General features: G+C 50.0%; 1 protein-coding gene across 2 annotated transcripts in view; it reads right to left on the bottom strand.

The window, feature by feature from the left end:
- Positions 1-16,595, bottom strand: part of MYO5B (myosin VB) — a 386,602-nt gene that overhangs the window by 78,977 nt on the left and 291,030 nt on the right. For both annotated transcript variants that reach the window (XM_067699124.1, XM_067699125.1), the window contains exons 15-17: positions 12,001-12,141; positions 10,983-11,080; positions 4,452-4,538 (exon numbers count right to left, since the gene is read on the bottom strand). In XM_067699124.1, the coding sequence (XP_067555225.1) occupies positions 4,452-4,538; positions 10,983-11,080; positions 12,001-12,141 (326 nt within the window). The remainder of the gene's footprint in view (positions 1-4,451; positions 4,539-10,982; positions 11,081-12,000; positions 12,142-16,595) is intronic.

Raw genomic sequence — 16,595 nt, 5'->3', positions numbered from 1 at the left:
CAGCCCTTCCCTCTCACCACTCACCTTCCAAAGAAATGCCACCCGAGGTGCTGTGACTTGGCGGTGGGGAGAAGTTAGGATCCAACTGAAATAATATGGAGGATTCAACTCCGTCTCAACCCTAACAAAGGTGGCACAACACCATGGTGCCTCTTTCCAAAAGTTAGTATTTCAAATGGCAGTTTGGGGAGGAAATCCTCTCTTTGACCCTTCAGCAAAATCTGCTAAGATAGCAAACAGGAGGAGGATATGGAACGCAGTGTTCTGGATCTAATCCCAAACATTTAAATCACAGCATTAAGTAACATCTTCTGTGATACCAGAAAATACCAGGCTTTCTTTCCTTCCCTACAATACCTTTCCATCATCCAACTGTGTTTTGCAATTACAAAAGCAAGATGCCCTTGTAATTATCTGCTGGGAATAAGTCTGAAACAATTAGGGAGGAAGGGAAAGACACCCATCAGCTGCCGCGTAAGAGGCCAGCAAGTCTGTGGGCGTCTCCACTTCACTGGCAACTCTGTCTGCAGCCAGGTGGAATGAACAGCAGAAGTGGTTCTCCATATGAATGGAAAGACTCGGAGGGAATGCGTTCTCTTGGCTGCCAAGGAAGGGGCTGTCTGCATGACACCCTGGCACGCTAAGACTGGAGGACTGAGCAGGGGGAACAGGCACTGAGCTGATCTCCCCCATCACTGGACAGGAAGAGCAACCTACCACCCCTTCCAGACCTGGACCACACGCCGCGCCCTGACTGGCCGTAACCTCCCGCTGCCTCCGCATCAATCCGAATACTCCTCACCCTTCAAGGTCCAGCTCACGTCTTACCTCCTCCATGAAGACATGTTTCCTCCTAAACTTGCACCTACAACAGTCAGTTGTTCTCTAACTGCTTTAGGCGTGTAGCACTCACTCCTCCTAGACTGTGAGCTCCTGGTGGGCAGAGGCCATGCCTTACATCCTGAATCCCCTCAGAGCAATCAGCATGGAGCTAGATGCTCGATACAGGATGAGACATGCTGTGGAAGGACAGATTAACAGGAGAAAGGGATACCATGAAGGCAAGAAAACCTTCTCATGCTACAAAAACTCATGGGAGACCACAGGAGTAAAACGCTCTCCCCTTCCTCTTCCACCTCCAAAACAGATGGTTTTGTACTGTGTCAGCAAAACCAGCGGGTGGCACACGCTGTCACTCCGATTGCTTTCACAGTGAGGCTGCGAGGAAGCTCCATGGGTGGATCGGAGGTGACAGAGATGAGCAGGGGCCTCTGCCTGAAGCATGGTCTACAGTTCAGCATGTCAGACTCAAAGACTTCTAGCCTTTCCTTGACGTTCTCCAAGAAAAGAGGGTCATGCCCACTGCAAGTCATTTGTCCTACTATTAAACAATTCATTCTGTTAGAAAGTTCTTGGCGAAACAGGGGGCTCCTTGTATACTGAGACGGGTCCCCAAGCTTCCATCTACCTTAGACTATCTCATTTTCAGAGGGTCCCAATGTTCACGCCTCCCATTGGACAGGCCCAGCATTAGCACCCATTATATGTTACACAAAAAGATGAGCGCCTGGGTTTCTCTGCTTACCTCCAGACCTCTGCACTGTACAGCACAGGTATGCTTGTGAGGACCCATGATCCCTAAGTTTTCTGCACAGGGACCCTCAACAGTTTAACATGGGACATCTCAGCTCTACTCTGTTTTGACATAGACAATTCTTAGACTGACCTTTTCAATTGCTTGGAGAGTTTTGAGAACTCCAGAATGCTCTTTTGAGGCGACCAGGCACATCAGGATTTCACAAAAACAAAGCTAGAAATGTCTGATATAGACATGTCCTACCCTGATAATTACCCCAGAAGGATGCAGCTTCTCGCTCATATCTGGATGAGGAATAAATATGTTATTAAATGCTTATGTGCCTGGCACTGTGCTGAGGACTTCAGATGCATTACCTCATTTATCACAACAGTCTATGAAGTAAGTATGATCATTCTACTAAATAATGAGGGAACCCAGGCTCAGAGAGATTAATTTACTCGCCTGTGGTCACCCAGCCTAGGAGTCTGGGAGCTGACACTGAAATCTAGGCCTGACACCGAAGCCCAAGGCCCAACCACCAGGTTCTGATGGCTCCAGTCCAGGCTGCGCTTCCGCAGTCTGGTCTTTTATTTACAAGCTGGCGAGGGCAGGGAGCAGCTCCACACCAGGCCTCCAGCCGGGGCCCAACCCACAGGACCCTACCTGCCCCCTCACTCCTCCTGTTTGGAAGAAGAGTGAAGAAACGCTTCACTGACGTAAGCAGTTAAGATGTTTGCCAACCACCACCCGGCAGAGCAGGGCAGGGTGATTCTAGTCCAGCCCGAGCACAGCCAGCTGGTGACCCTGGGCAGCTCACTTCCTTCTCGGGGCCTCCCTCGTGAAGGTGCATGTTATATCAGGAAGCACCCACACCTGCACGTACAGCTAAAGTGAGCTCAGGCCACAACACACTTTCTGCCGCAAACTGCCACCTTCTATTTTCCATCTGAAGTTATTTCGTTAAACAAACAAGATGTTGGCCACAGCCCATTAAATTGCTTTCCTGAACCCCTAGTGGCTTGCGATGCAGTTTTGAGAGACACTGGACTCAAGATGGGGGATTAAAGAAACCTTTCCTGGAGCCCAGCAGATAGAAGAGCCAGGAGCCGGAGTGGGGCCCGGCTGCCAGTAGAACACGGTTTGAAAACCAGTGGCTCGACAGCTCCCTAGCGTCCTTGTCAAGTTCTTAAGTGGAACAAACTATGCCTGGTCTGAACCCTGTGCTTGGACCATCACTGAAAGGCCATCCAATCAGCCAGGCTACAATACTTGAACTCAAGATTGAGCCACTGTGCCCGCAGCCTGAGCCCCTTCCGCTAAATCAAAAGGCTGATGTGGACGCTGCAGGGCAGGAAGAAGGAGCACAGAGCCTTCACCTAAGAAGGGCAAGTGCGGCCCACCTCATGAATCGTGGAGTTGTCAGCCAGATGTGTTCAGACCCCAAGGTCCAAAAATGAGATGGAGCCCCAGGACACTCCTTGTCTGTTTTCTAAGAAGAGAGATGTGGGTGAAAGACAGTAATAGCAGCCTTCTACCTCCGGCTGGAGCAGATCATTCTGAGCAATGCTTGAACCTGCTGGGTTTTGAGAAGCTGCATGGGTGCTGCAGATTAGTGACAGTTCTTTGCACCTTCCAGGTCAAATGCAAATTCCTAATTCCATCAGCAACTTCGTTCCCAGGTGCAACATCTGGGAGCCGTTGATGGTTAAGTTGTTTCTGGGTAACTGACCACTGCATATGGATGTCTCCTCAGCTGCAGTGGGAAAGTGCCAGGTGGAGATGGCAGGAGGGGGGCTGGGCTGCCTCTCCTCCTCCCCATTTCTGGCTCCTTCCTCCTTCTGACACTTAGAGGACCTTCTTCAGACAGGTGGGTCCCTGTGGAAAATACCACAGGCTCTGGGTTGCTACAGTGCCCTGTTCAGCTCCAGTTCCTGGCAGAAGATGTTTGGCTTACGTGATTTCACGGGGGCTAGTTGGGCGTTATCTGCACCCCGCCCCTATTTCAGGCCAGTGTCCAGCAGAGGGGATCCACGGTCTTGGCACAGCTTAACAGACACTGGGGTGGCCCAACGGCCTATCCACAATGCAAATCAGATCGTGATAGCGGTCTTTTAGCTCAAAGAAATGACATTTTCCGTCATATATCTGATTCTATATTAAAAGGCAAAGGGGTCCATTGACAGATGAATAGATAAACAAAATGTGGTCTCTACATATAAGGGAATATTATTCAGCCTTAGAAAAGGAAGTTCTGACACATGCTACAACACGGATGAATTTTAAAGACATTATGAGAAGTGAAATAGGCCACGCACTAACAGACAAGTACTGCATGATTCCACTTACACGAATCATCAGTGTAGAGTCATCAAAATCACAGAGACAGAAAGTAGCATCTGGCTGCCAACGGAGGCAATGGTGAGTAGTGCTTAATGGGTACAGTTTCAGTTTTGCAAGATGGAAGAGTTCTGTGGATGAACAGTGTTGATGCTTGTACAAGTATGAATGGACTTAGTACCACTGAACTGTACACTTAAAAATGATCAAGATGGTAAATGTTAGTGTATTTTGCCACAATAAAGAACAAACAAGCAAAAGATAAAGAGGACAAGGTAGGACTTGGGCACAGGAGAAATCCCCTTGGCAACTCCAGCCAGCCTGACACCCAGACCAATGCCAAGTTGAAATCTGAAAAGCTGTCCAGGAGGATGTTACCGTTGACACCCATATTTCTCAGCCCAAACTGAAATTCTTTTGTCTGTCAGCGCCCTGCTTGAGCCCTCAGTGTTGGGGAACATTTCTGGAGGCTCTGTCTTGGGGGACAGCACATAAGAGGGTTCCCTGGGGAGCCAGGCTCCAGGGGCCGCGGTACCTGGACGGGTAGCCAGCCGCGCTGATCCGAATGGTCTCCAACACCCCGCACGCTCGGAGCTGCTGCACTGCTCTCTTCGGGTCAAAGCTGAAAAACACAAGACAAGCAGTGAGTGCCACACGGCAAAGGAGTGGAACAGGGGAGGGGGAGAGCCCACCCCCTCCTGCACAGGCACCCTGGAGCTCAAGGTCAGAGGCCAAGCACAGACTAAGGAACAGTGACTGGCAGCACACGAGCCATCTCAGCATCTTCAGTTCTGTGCATTCTTATTCGCACCTGGGATACTCCTCTTCTCTGCCCGCCACATTCTGTCCACCCACCAAGGCTCATTCCTGCTTCCTCTGCAGAGCCTTCCCTCATTATTTCCATACACAGGGGCATCTGTCTTAATTCAACGGCCAAATCACATACACTCGGCACCACAAGCATTATTTGGCTCCAGAGTTAAAAGGGGGAGTGTCTCAGGCCACGCAGACCTGGGTTTCAATCATGACGTGATCACTTATAGCTGCATGTGTGATTTGGGGCAAGTAACATAAACTTGCACGGCAGTATCTTCATCTGTCAAGTGGGGATCATAGAAGTATCCCTTTTAGAGGGTTAGTGTGAAGACGAAATGTAATGGCCCATGAGAGCAGTGAGAACAGCGCCTGGCAGAACATAAGGGCACACGTGTTGTTAGCTACTATCATGATAGCTGCCCAGTTAAGAATCATATAGATGAAGAACTTTATCTTCCTGTCTTTAGAGATATGAGCCATGACTTCAACAACTCACCCACCCTAAAATGCTACATCTAGCACTGAACACCCAGTTTTTATTCTGGGTATATGTGTATGTGTATGTCTGGGTATACGTGTATGTCCTACACATATACTGAGCGGGACACTGGAATAAAAAGTCAGACGTGGTCTGGATTTTCTAAGAGCATCCACACTTGAAGAGGAGAGAAGTGTACAGAAGAAGTAAACCACACGGCAGTATGTGATAAAGGTGGTAAACATGCTGAAAGAAACTGGAGGGAAAGATGTTGAGGTTGGCTGGGGTAATCAGGGAGTCTTCGTGGAGAAAGAATTAAGCTGAACTAGAATTAATCATTTATATTTGGGATGAGGAATAAGTGTTTCCATTTCTTTCTGGCTGTTCTGAAGCCTGGCTACAAGCCGAGGGCCTCTTGCTCCTTGCACTCTGGGAAGAGGGAGGGCAGGGGTGAGGCCCCCCCAGACTCAGTCCGGGATCCTGCGGATTGTACTGGCCTCAGCGCACGCCTGGCCGGGCAGTCGGGCAGCCTACTTGCCCTGTTGGGTAAATGCAGATGGCAGCTTCCTTACTCCTAGGACCCGGGAGGGCTCAGCAGGCAACCTCTCACCACATTTTTCTGCCACGCTCCCGGACAGCCCCAGATGCTCTTCTCCCAGCAGCTGGACCCACTCAGGATTCTGGAATTCTGCAGGAAGGACCTGGCCTGGGGTTGACTGCCCTCGATTCACATCTCTCCATGGGACACACCCTCTCTGTCCTCCCATCTCTACGACCTGCTCGGCCCCTGGTCACGTTGCTCTCTTATGCTGAGTTGCACGTAGGCCAGGGGCCCAGGAGTCCACTGAGGCAGATGGTGCCCTGCAGTGGCCTGGGCTCAGCGGGCACTTGGTGGTGGGGAAACAGCAGGCATTTTCCAAGTGACTGAAGACCGCGAGCTGACCTTCCCCGGGCACTCTCTTGGTTCCAATGCGCAGGGCTCGGCGTCCCAGGAGACGCCCTCGTCCTCCTCCAGGCCTCGGCTCACTCTGACTTCCTCCCGCCTCCCCCTGCCTGCCCCAGTCCTCCCCTCTTTGGACACCCAGCTTATCCATACAGTCTTCCTGATGACTCCAGCCCCAGGGTGCACATGGCACTTTGAGTGTGTAAGGCACAACTAAGCGCTGAACTCTGCAGAGTCCTGAACACCAACAGTTACTTCAGAGGAGTTAATTTCATCTTTTTTAGGCAGAGAAGAAGCTCCTTAGTGGAAGGGTCTTACAGGACGAAAGGAAACACTCGTGCCGAGACTAGACCGTAGGCTGAACCTCTTACTATGCCACCTACTTTGTAATTTTGCTGAGGCCGCCCCAGGATTCGGCTCAGTTCTGGGATCCGAGGAGGACCTTCATACGGGTGGTGGTGATCAGTTTCATAAGAAGCTGTACGTCCGAGGGACATAAAGGCTGCCTGTGACCTCGAGAAATCCAAGGCGGCCTTTGGGAGGCAGGCTCTGCCGTTTACAGGTTCTGCTCCTCTCGCCTCTCAAGTGGTCAGCTGGGCCCTGAGTCAGGAACGCAACGTGGACGTGCTTGTCCTTGGGAAAGGTTTTCTGCTCACAGCAGCCTCTCCCTCGAGGCACCCTGCAGCCGGGATCTCAACTGGCCATCGGCTTCTTCCCTTTGCTTGGCACAACTACGGGGTCAAGTTCAACCTGCTGCACATGGTGGGGACGGGCAGCATGCTTGGCGAGCATCTGTGACCTCTAGTCCTTTGTGAGCTGTGGGTCTAGCTGGGGTCCCTACTTCCTCCAGGACCTCCTGCTGCTTCCTGGGTGGAAAAATGAGCTAACTGTCACTGAGAGGCCCTTCCCTCCTTCAAAGGACTATTACTCTTCCCCAGCACCCCCATCTCCTCCTGCTCTGGACCCCGGTATCATGTCTGTGAAAACTGGGCATGCCAGCTCTGGGCCAGGTCCTGTCTGATGGCTGGGGAGCGGCTTGGGAACGTGACCCCCGCTCCCACGCAGTGCTGTGGAAGCTCTTTGGGGGAAACGTCTTCTCTTGGGGCCCACACACCGAGTTGGTCCCATGAAAGCATGCGGCAAATAATTTTTGAACTCAGCTTTAACATTCTTCCCTGCTTCTTGATGACCTCAGCAAAATCCCGTCCTTCTTCACACATCCTCTTCCCCGTGGTGGGGGAAACGAGCAAGGCTGAAGGGGAACTTGGACTGGCCTTAGCTCTGCCACCAGCAGCTAATGTCACCTTGTGCAAAACACTCTCTCTGGACCTCGTCTTCCTCACTCATTCAATGAGAGCTGAGAATATCTGCCCAACTCTAATCTACTGGTTTGTTGTAATGATCGAGTGACGTAAAAGAGAGGAAGCTGTTAGAAAAAACCCGAGAAGACAGTATAACAAGAAGATACTGCCATGCCCCTCCCCTGTCCACACCCCCCAGGGGACACGTAAAGCCTGCCAGCCTTCTGTACCTTAATCTTATCTCCCTGAGAGTAAAGAAAACTCACTGCTAAACTCTCTCAGTCTGCCTCCCTGCATTAGTTACCAGTAACTGGGAGTGAAGACCAGCCCTTCCACCTATTAAATTTGGGAGGGCCACAGTGCAGACAAGCAACACCTAAGTCTGGACTGAAAAATTACCAAAGATATGTAAGGGTCCAACTGCTGAAATGCAGGGTTATACTCTCCTCTCTCAGTAAACTGTGCAGGTTCAGCAGAGCCGGAAGCTTGCTGGACGCAGAGTGAGACCTCCTCCCGTGGCGCCGCCTGGCTGAGTTCCGCACAGGCTGCCTGGGGCTCTGCAGTGCTGTGCACGCAACACGCAGGACTCCGAGGTGCTCAGGACCGCCCGCTTCTAAGATCAGTGGACTGGCCTTCAGGAAACCTGGCCAGTTCCTCCGACGAGCCACCCCAGATGATCACACACACCCTAGGCCACCTCCTTCCTGGACACTTCATGCCCTCTCGCCTCTATGCTGCTGTGGCTTCTACAGACCCACTGACAGTCACTCCTTCCACGTGGTCAACAGTTATTTGTGGCTAGCAACTCCTTAAGGATGAAGGCTACGTCTTATTCACTGTCATTCCACCTGTCCTAGCCCAGTGCTCAGGACGGATGGTTTCTGAATACAGGAAGAGGTAGAGAGAAAGACTTTTATAAAAGAGAGGCAACAAAGCATTCAGTACAGGACAGCGGCGCTCCACTGGGGGAATTCTGCCCTCCAAGGAACATGTGGAGATGCTTTAAAACGTTTTTAGTTGTCACAATAGTAGGGATGTTCCCATCTAGTGGGCAGAGGCCAGGGGTGCTGCTAAGCTTCTTCCAGCGCACAGGACACCCCACAGCAAAGAATTCCCTGGGCCAAAATGCCAAGAGTGCTGAGGTTGAGAAAGCCTAGTTTTAGGGGATGGGAGGAGGGATATAGCACTTTCCTTCCAGAATATCAACATCACATATATATATATATATATATATATATATATATATATATTTTTTTTTTTTTGGCGGTACGTGGGCCTCTCACTGTTGTGGCCTTTCCCGTTGCGGAGCACAGGCTCCGGACGCGCAGGCTCAGCGGCCATGGCTCACGGGCCCAGCCACTCTGCGGCATGTGGGATCTTCCCGGACCCGGGCACGAACCCGTGTCCCCTGCATCGGCAGGCGGACCCTCAACCACTGCGCCACCAGGGAAGCCCAACGTCATATATTTTAATGGCATACATTTTTATGCGTGTCACAAATAATCCCCATTACCTCCTTGAATTCTTCCATCAGGATAATTATTTCTTTAACCACAATGAACAGATGAGGAAATGAGACTAAGAGGGTAAAGGACTAGTTCGGGATTCGCCAAATAACTGGTAGCAGAGAATCCAGGCTTTCTGACTTGGTTCTGTATTTCCCCCATTTTCTTTATTGGGAGGAAGATTTTGGTCCCGAAGGAAAAGGAGGGCCTTAGAAAAATGGGATATTAGGACTAGAAAGTCCCTTTGAAAGTCCCTAGTGTCTTCTCTCACTTGGGAGGGGAGACCCAGCATGAGAACTCGGCACATGGCGGGCGTCTGGTCTGACGAATGAACTGCCCAAGGTCGCGCTGGCTGGGGGGCAGAGCTGGTGCCAGCCCTGGACTCTCCTCTCCCGGGCCCAGCACTCCGCTCCTGCCCTTCACACATAATCTAAGTCTTCCGCACATGCTGTGTTTCTAACAGGCTCTTTTCTTCTGGAGGCAGCTGGTAAACAGATGCCACACGGCGGGGGGAATTCCTAAGCGTGTCTCGGAAACTTGGAGGAAGGGAGAAGAATGAACCGTCAGCACGCTTCAAAGAAGGCTGATTTGACGCTGTCTTCCTAACCTTTCTCAGCACAAGGTTCCTGTGAGTGGAATTCAAGCTTTATTAACTGATACAAATTGCAGAAGGCAGTTCAGATATTCATTCTGAGAGTCAGAGGTGCCAAAATAAATTATTTCACAGAAAGAAATTACGCCAGGACCAAAAAGGAAATCAGAAAGATGGGAGGAAAGTGCTTGAAAAATGTAAAAACATCCCTTCTCCGGCCAGAGGGAATAGCACATGTGGAGGCTCGGGGTAACAGAAGAAGAGGCTGCAGAGGTGAGTGAGAGACCATTCTAAAGGCGCAGGGCAGTATTCCAGGCAAGAGATGAAGAGAGTCTGAAACAAGGCCGAAGTGGAAGGGAGAGACGAGGGAGACCAGTGTGAGAAATTTTCAAGTGACTCCGTGGGACTTTGACAATGACTGGACCCTGGGGAGTAAGGGAGAGGGAAGAATCAAGGGTCACGCTGTCCAGTATGGTAGCCACTAGCCACTTGTAAGTAATTAAAATGAAATTAAGAATTCACTTTCTCAGTCACACCAGCCACACTGCAAGAACTCAATGGTCACATGTGACTAGCGGCTACCATGTTGGTCAAGGCAGATTACAGAAGAGTTCCATCATCACAGAAAGTTCTACTGGACAGCACCGGTCCAGAGAGACCTCAGGTTTCTGGTTTGGAAGAACGAACTTTGGCGGGTGGATGAGATGTCAGGAAATCATTATGCCATTTACTACAACAGAGACCAAGTAAACAGGAAACATTCAAGGGGGAAAGGATGAGTTTGGTGTCAGACACGCTGAATGTGAGGGGGCCAAGGAAGCTGCAGCAGGCCTGCAGAAAGGCTGGCTGGAACCTGGCACAACCCAGAAATGACAAAGGTACTGAAGAGTCACTGCTCCCCAGATTTGGGTGAAGTCAACCATGGGAGTGGTGTCAGAAATGGAAGAAAAATTTTAAGGTAGGAGTAGTGGCAGCATTTGGGTTAGAGTGAGGGGAAGGTGAGCAAATGTGGGTAACTCCGGAAGCCCAGCAGGAGAGGGGATGTGAGAAATGGGACCATCTGCATCGACACACTGCTTGAGGTTATGCTTCCTCCATCAAGAAGCCTTCCCTGACCACTCCGGACATGCTCCGGTCTCTGAACTGAGCAGTCACTGTGAGACGCACTATGTCTGCATTTAATGGCACACTTCTAAGTGGTTCTCGGATTCGTGGGCACATTTGACACCACTGTAAGCAACAGGGGATCGGGCAACTGGATCTTCTCATCCCCCTGAATCCTCCGGACAGCAGACAGGTGTAACCTGTATTCGGCATATAAACCATTGGGGAGTGCAGGACCAGCTACTCATCCTGCTGAAGACTGCAGACCTCTGAGAGGCTGTGCCTGCCCCTGAACTTGTAAGGCCACGTGAAGAGGCCAGCACTCACCGGAAGGGGAGCTTCTCGTCGTTGGGCTTGATGCAGCGGACGTAGTGCGGCGTTGTGGTGTTCAGGGTCTCCATGAGCAGGTGCAGGGAGGTGCGGAACTGGGGAGACAAAGATCAGTGACTGGTGATTTATTTGTCTTCAGCTTTGTGGCTGAATAAGGAACAAAAAGGAGCACACACAGACTGGTGGTAGTATCTGTCAATACTCTTATTGTTTAGATCATTCCTGTTTAACCCAGGACAGGGGGACACCCAGGGACCTGGTGTCAGACTCCAGCTCTGACAGCTGCCTGGCTGCATGACCAAAACCAAGGCCCTCCCACATCCCCGGCACCGGGGATCCTCAAAGCACGTGGGGAGAGACCGCCCGGATGCGTCTCATTCAGTGCCCTGATCAGATGAGATAAGGTGAGCAAGTGCTAAGAGTGTGAGAGGGACCATCGCTGTGAATGGAGGCCCATGAGTCCTAAACGTGAGGCCCTGGAGCCCTGACACGTGGTGCCCGGGCATCCCGGGAATTACTGCCTTATAGGAAATGCTCAGAGCCGGGAATCCATCGAAGTATTAAGGTCAGTGGCTGCCAGGGGCTCAGCAGGCACTCTCTTCTCTTGGGAGACACACTGCACATAACATCCCACAGCAAACCCACGGCAGGAGCTGTTTCTCAGTTTCTGGGTCCCCAGGCTATTGACCCCTCCCTCAACAACTGCACTTCTAGACTTCTGGCCTCGCCCACAGGTGTCTGTGGTCCGGCAACATCTACAATCCCCACAAGGATTAGACGCATCGTGTGGGGCTGGAGTCATCCTCGTTCTCTCTCCTGCCAGTTCCCTCAAGAGAAGGTTTCGCAGTTTCCTTCTTCAAAGGGCACAGAAAGACCGGGCTGGGCGCTGGGGATGCGGATGCCGAGGCCACTCTGGCCTCCCTCTGACTCTGCACCTACATCCTTCGTCTCCAGAGAGGCAGCCCCGCTACACGTGCCAGGGCCCACAGCTCCCGCCATGAGGCCTGGGGCTGACCTGGTGGCCCACGGTTTTCTTGTGCTCCTTGTTGGAGGCTTTCAGAGGGGGTCTGGCAGAGCGAACGCTGATCTTTGAAGATGTGGCGGCAGCAGGAGCAGAGTCTTTGCCGTCGTGGAACAAGTCAGCCACCAGGGGGAGCTAGAAACAAACACAGAGAACGAGTTCTTGGACTTTATGCTGCTTACACTCTTTCCAAGTAGCTTTCCAATACACGCCTGAGAGAACTGGAAACACACGTCCACATTATTCCTAATAGCGTTACACATGTACAGCATTGTTCCTAATGCCCACAAAGCAGGGACAACCCAAATGCCCATCAACTGATGGACAGATGAGCAGAATATGGTGAATACACGCGATGCAATATTACTCAACAAAAAACATAAAGGAATGACGTCCTCATTCATGCCACAACCTGCGTGAACCCTGGAAACACGCCAAGTGAAAGAAGCCGGACCGAGAGGACCACACAGTGTGTGATTCCACTTACAGGAAATGTCCAGGGGACAGCAGGTCGTACACGGTCTGCCAGGGGCGGGGGGACGGGCAAAGTGAAATGCCTGCTGACGGGGACAGCTTCTTTTTGGAGTGATGAAAGTATTCTGGAATTTAGCGCGGCGGTAGTTGCACAACTTGGTGAATACACTAAAACCACTGAAGTACACAATTTAAAAGGGTGAACGTTGGGTACAAGAATTATATCTCAATTTAAAGAAAGGAAAAAAGTAATTTTCCCAGACAATCTCACTTAACCTTTACGTACAAAGATGGGCAAAACTTCTTTCCCTTCTGGTGTGGTAGAAGGTAGCTATGTTCTAAGAAAACTGTTTAAATTTTTCCATACTTATTATTACTGGGTCTTGTAAAGTTATTTAACTTCCTTAAGCCTTATTTTCTTCATCAGTAAAATAGGGATAAGAATGTAGCCATTATGTGGAGTTGTTATGAGACTAAGTAAGAATACCTCTCTGTTAATGCACTGTGTGTACCAGGGTGAAGATCAGACCATGCGTGAGGGGCAGGTGGGACAGAGAGTCCCAGCTCTCCCCCGTCCCCTACAAAACTAGTCCTGCCAGCATCCCTTGGGGAAGTGGATGCTGGGGATAGAATCAAGTGTTGTAAGGCCACTACCACATGCCTGCATGTGGGGAGGGAACAAAAGGAGCCCCAGGCCCCACTCTCCAGCCCTGAGCCACTCCCAATCCCAACAGAAGAGAGGCTCAAATGCTTGTGCCTCCGTGTCCAGGCTCCGGTCCGTCACATCCCCTGCACCTTTCTTCCCACAGCCCCCGTAACGATGCTGTCTCCCATCTCCTCCCGCCAGTTCTGAATGCCCTGAGTCTGTCTTCCGGGGGCTCTGCAATCGGATCCCACTCACCCCCTCTCAGATAATACCTTTTTTCTTTAAATTAATTTTTATTGGCGTATAGTTGCTTTACAATGCTGTGTTAGTTCCTGCTGTGCAGCAAAGCGAATCAGTTATACGCATACATGTATCCACTCTTTTTAGATTTCCTTCCCACTTAGGTCACCGCAGAGCAGTGAGTAGAGCTCCCTGTGCTACACAGTAGGTTCTCATTAGTTACCTATTTTATACATAGTAGTGTACATGCATCAATCCCAATCTCCCAGTTCATCCCACCCCTGCTTCCCCCCTTGGTAACCGTAAGTTTGTTCTCTATAGCTGTGTCTCTATTTCGGCTTTGCAAATAAGTTCATCTCTACCATTTTTCTAGATTCCACATATAAGCGATATTATATGCCATTTGTTTTCCTCTTTCTGATTTACTTCACTCTGTATGACAGTCTCTAGATGAAGCTGATCAGTTTACTGTCACATAAACCAACACGCTTGTTATTCCCACCTTTGCTCACCATTATTCTTATCTGAAACACCCACCCCCTTCTCCTACCTTCTCTCGTCCCGAGAGCCCCATCTCTCAGGGTCTGGCCCTGCCTCCTCCACGACCCTTTCCCAGATCACTTCATCCACTCATTTCTGCCTCTCCCAGGCTCAGCCTGTGCCACCTGGGTACCACCTGAGTCTGTGCTGGGCCCTGAGCCCTAGGTTTGCTGAACCTACAGCCTCCTAGCCTTCCCCATTGATGGAGGATGAGAGCTGAAGAGAAGACTAAAGGAGAAAATCCACGTGAGTACAGAGAAGAGTGCCCGGCATAGAATAAGCACTCATACATGATCTAGTTTTATTATTTTTATTGGGGATATATATATATATATATATATATATATATATAAAATCTGTCTACATTGTGAAAGTACAGATGCCTGAGAAAGTTATATTTTTGAGCTGAAGAGGAAACAGAATCATAGAATTTAAATCTGGAAGAACCATAAAGATCAACCCTCAACTTCCTGTGGCAGGTGAGGAAAGAGCAGCTCTGGGAGGAGGGACCTACCAGACCCTGCTTCAACCCCCAGTCGCCCCACAGCAACCACGGCGGGCGGCATCAGCTCGACCAGGGCTGTTGGTTAATGGATGAGCCAGGGCTGGAAGCACTGACCTGGGCCTCCTCTCTGAAGACCTCTTCCCTGAGATTCAGCAGGTCCACATTCCTCCGACTTTCTGCCTACTTTTCCCAATGTGTTCTTTCCCAACACCTTTCGCTGGTCCATCTTCTGCACTTCTCTCCTTTGAGTTGCTGATCCCCAAAACTGCATCCTCACCACTTAATTTTTCTAACACTCATTCCCTGGACTGTATCCTTCATGCCTATGGCTTCAACTATCACCTTCAAGCCCGTCTCTCCATCTTGATTTTCTTCCACTACCACGGTCCATAGTTCCAACCATCTGCTGAATATCCTGCTTCTCCTCCCTCTGGGTGTTCCACTGGAAACTCCAAATTCAACATGGCCCAAACCACCGCCACTGCTGTCTTCCCAGATTTAGGTTAGAGATCCTGCCATCACCCTACTTCTCATCCCCATCAATCACCAAGTTCTGTCCATGGTTAAGTCTCAGCAGTCCTTTCTCGATCAACCAGAACATCGTTGCCCTGGTTCAGGTCTACCTGAGCTCTCTCCTGGGTCACTAACAGTCACCTACAAAACTCGAGTGCCCTACCTCCAGGCATACGTTCATACAAACACATTCTACCCCACAGCCAGTTTTCTCTAAATCCAAACCATACCCAGTAACCCCCTGTTTACAGACCTGCTGGTCCTCACTGACCATGGCAGAGAGCCACCATCACACATATTAACTGAGAACAGGGGTAGGGGCTGGAGGGGTGGGGGGAGAGGACAGCCCAGGCATGGGGACTCTGTAAACTGGTGCCAGAGAGCCAAGGCACACGTGAGAAAAGGTCAGGTGCCCAGGCAGAGTGGCGCCTAGAAATTTCCATAGGGAAATAATTAATGGGAGGCTGAAGCCAGGTTCACATTCTAAAGACATCAGTGATTCAGTCTGCCAAGTCTAAACAATATATAAACTGATTAAATTATTCTAATTCATATACTTTCAGAAACAGATTTCCAAGATGTTTGAGTCTTGGGTAGAAGTTACCAACTGCACGACTACACTGTTTAAGGGTCTAATGTACTGAAATCGTTAGTAGTGGCTTTTTCTGTGAAAAATCTGTTAACTTCTAAGGTCACGAGCATGTATCGGAACCACAGGGGGAACTTTGAAATCGGATTCAATTATAAGAGTATTTTAAAACGTAAGCCCCTTTCTCTTGCTTCAATCAGAAAAGCTGTGCCTTTTTTTTTTTAATTTGACATATTAAAGGATTTACAACTTAAGAACAAAAAAGGAAAACTTTTGTTCAAGGCAGATTTTAATCTACACTGGCACTGTGCTATAATTTGGGAACAACCAAGGTTTAGTCTGGAGAATCTGAACTTTATTTTAAAAGTTATGTTTTAGGGCTTCCCTGGTGGCGCAGTGGTTGAGAGTCCACCTGCTGATGCAGGGGACACGGGTTCGTGCCCCGGTCCGGGAAGATCCCACATGCCGCGGAGCGGCTGGGCCCGTGAGCCATGGCCGCTCACCCTGCGCGTCCGGAGCCTGTGCTCTGCAACGGGAGAGGCCACAACAGTGAGAGGCCCGCGTACCAAAAAAAAAAAAAAAAGTTATGTTTTAATTGTAGGTCCCTGCTATTGAGACCGCATTTGGAAGTGGTAGGGTCCCTGGGATGGAGAAGAAGATGAGTTTGTTGGGACTTTAGGGAGGAGGGGCAGGCTTTACATTCCATACAGAATTTGTATGATAAACTCAGTAAACGTACAGAGACATCTAATTTGACCACAGGACTGAAAGACGGACGGGCACCATGTCCAACCTCAGGCTGCAGGCAGCAGTAGAAGACCAGGACAAGGGGGCTGGGCCAGACACGGACCTCCTTGCCCCAGGAGTGTCCCAGCTGTAAATTAACCCCAAGTCCCAATGAAAAGTAGTTACCAAGTTCCTGTTTGAAAAAGGATTCATGCAAAGGAACACATTTCTGAGTGAGAGGAAAAAAAAAATTTTTTTTAATTGACTAACTCCAGTTCTGCTATTAGAGTGACTGGAAAGTCTATTTACCAGATGACCAACCAGTAATAGAAGTACTACAATTCATCTTAGGGCAG

This window comes from Pseudorca crassidens, chromosome 12 (assembly GCF_039906515.1).
Source record: "Pseudorca crassidens isolate mPseCra1 chromosome 12, mPseCra1.hap1, whole genome shotgun sequence".
In the NCBI taxonomy this organism is placed as follows: Eukaryota; Metazoa; Chordata; class Mammalia; order Artiodactyla; family Delphinidae; genus Pseudorca; species Pseudorca crassidens.
Note: the sequence above shows the minus strand (reverse complement) of the source record. Positions and strands in the feature narration are given on the sequence as shown.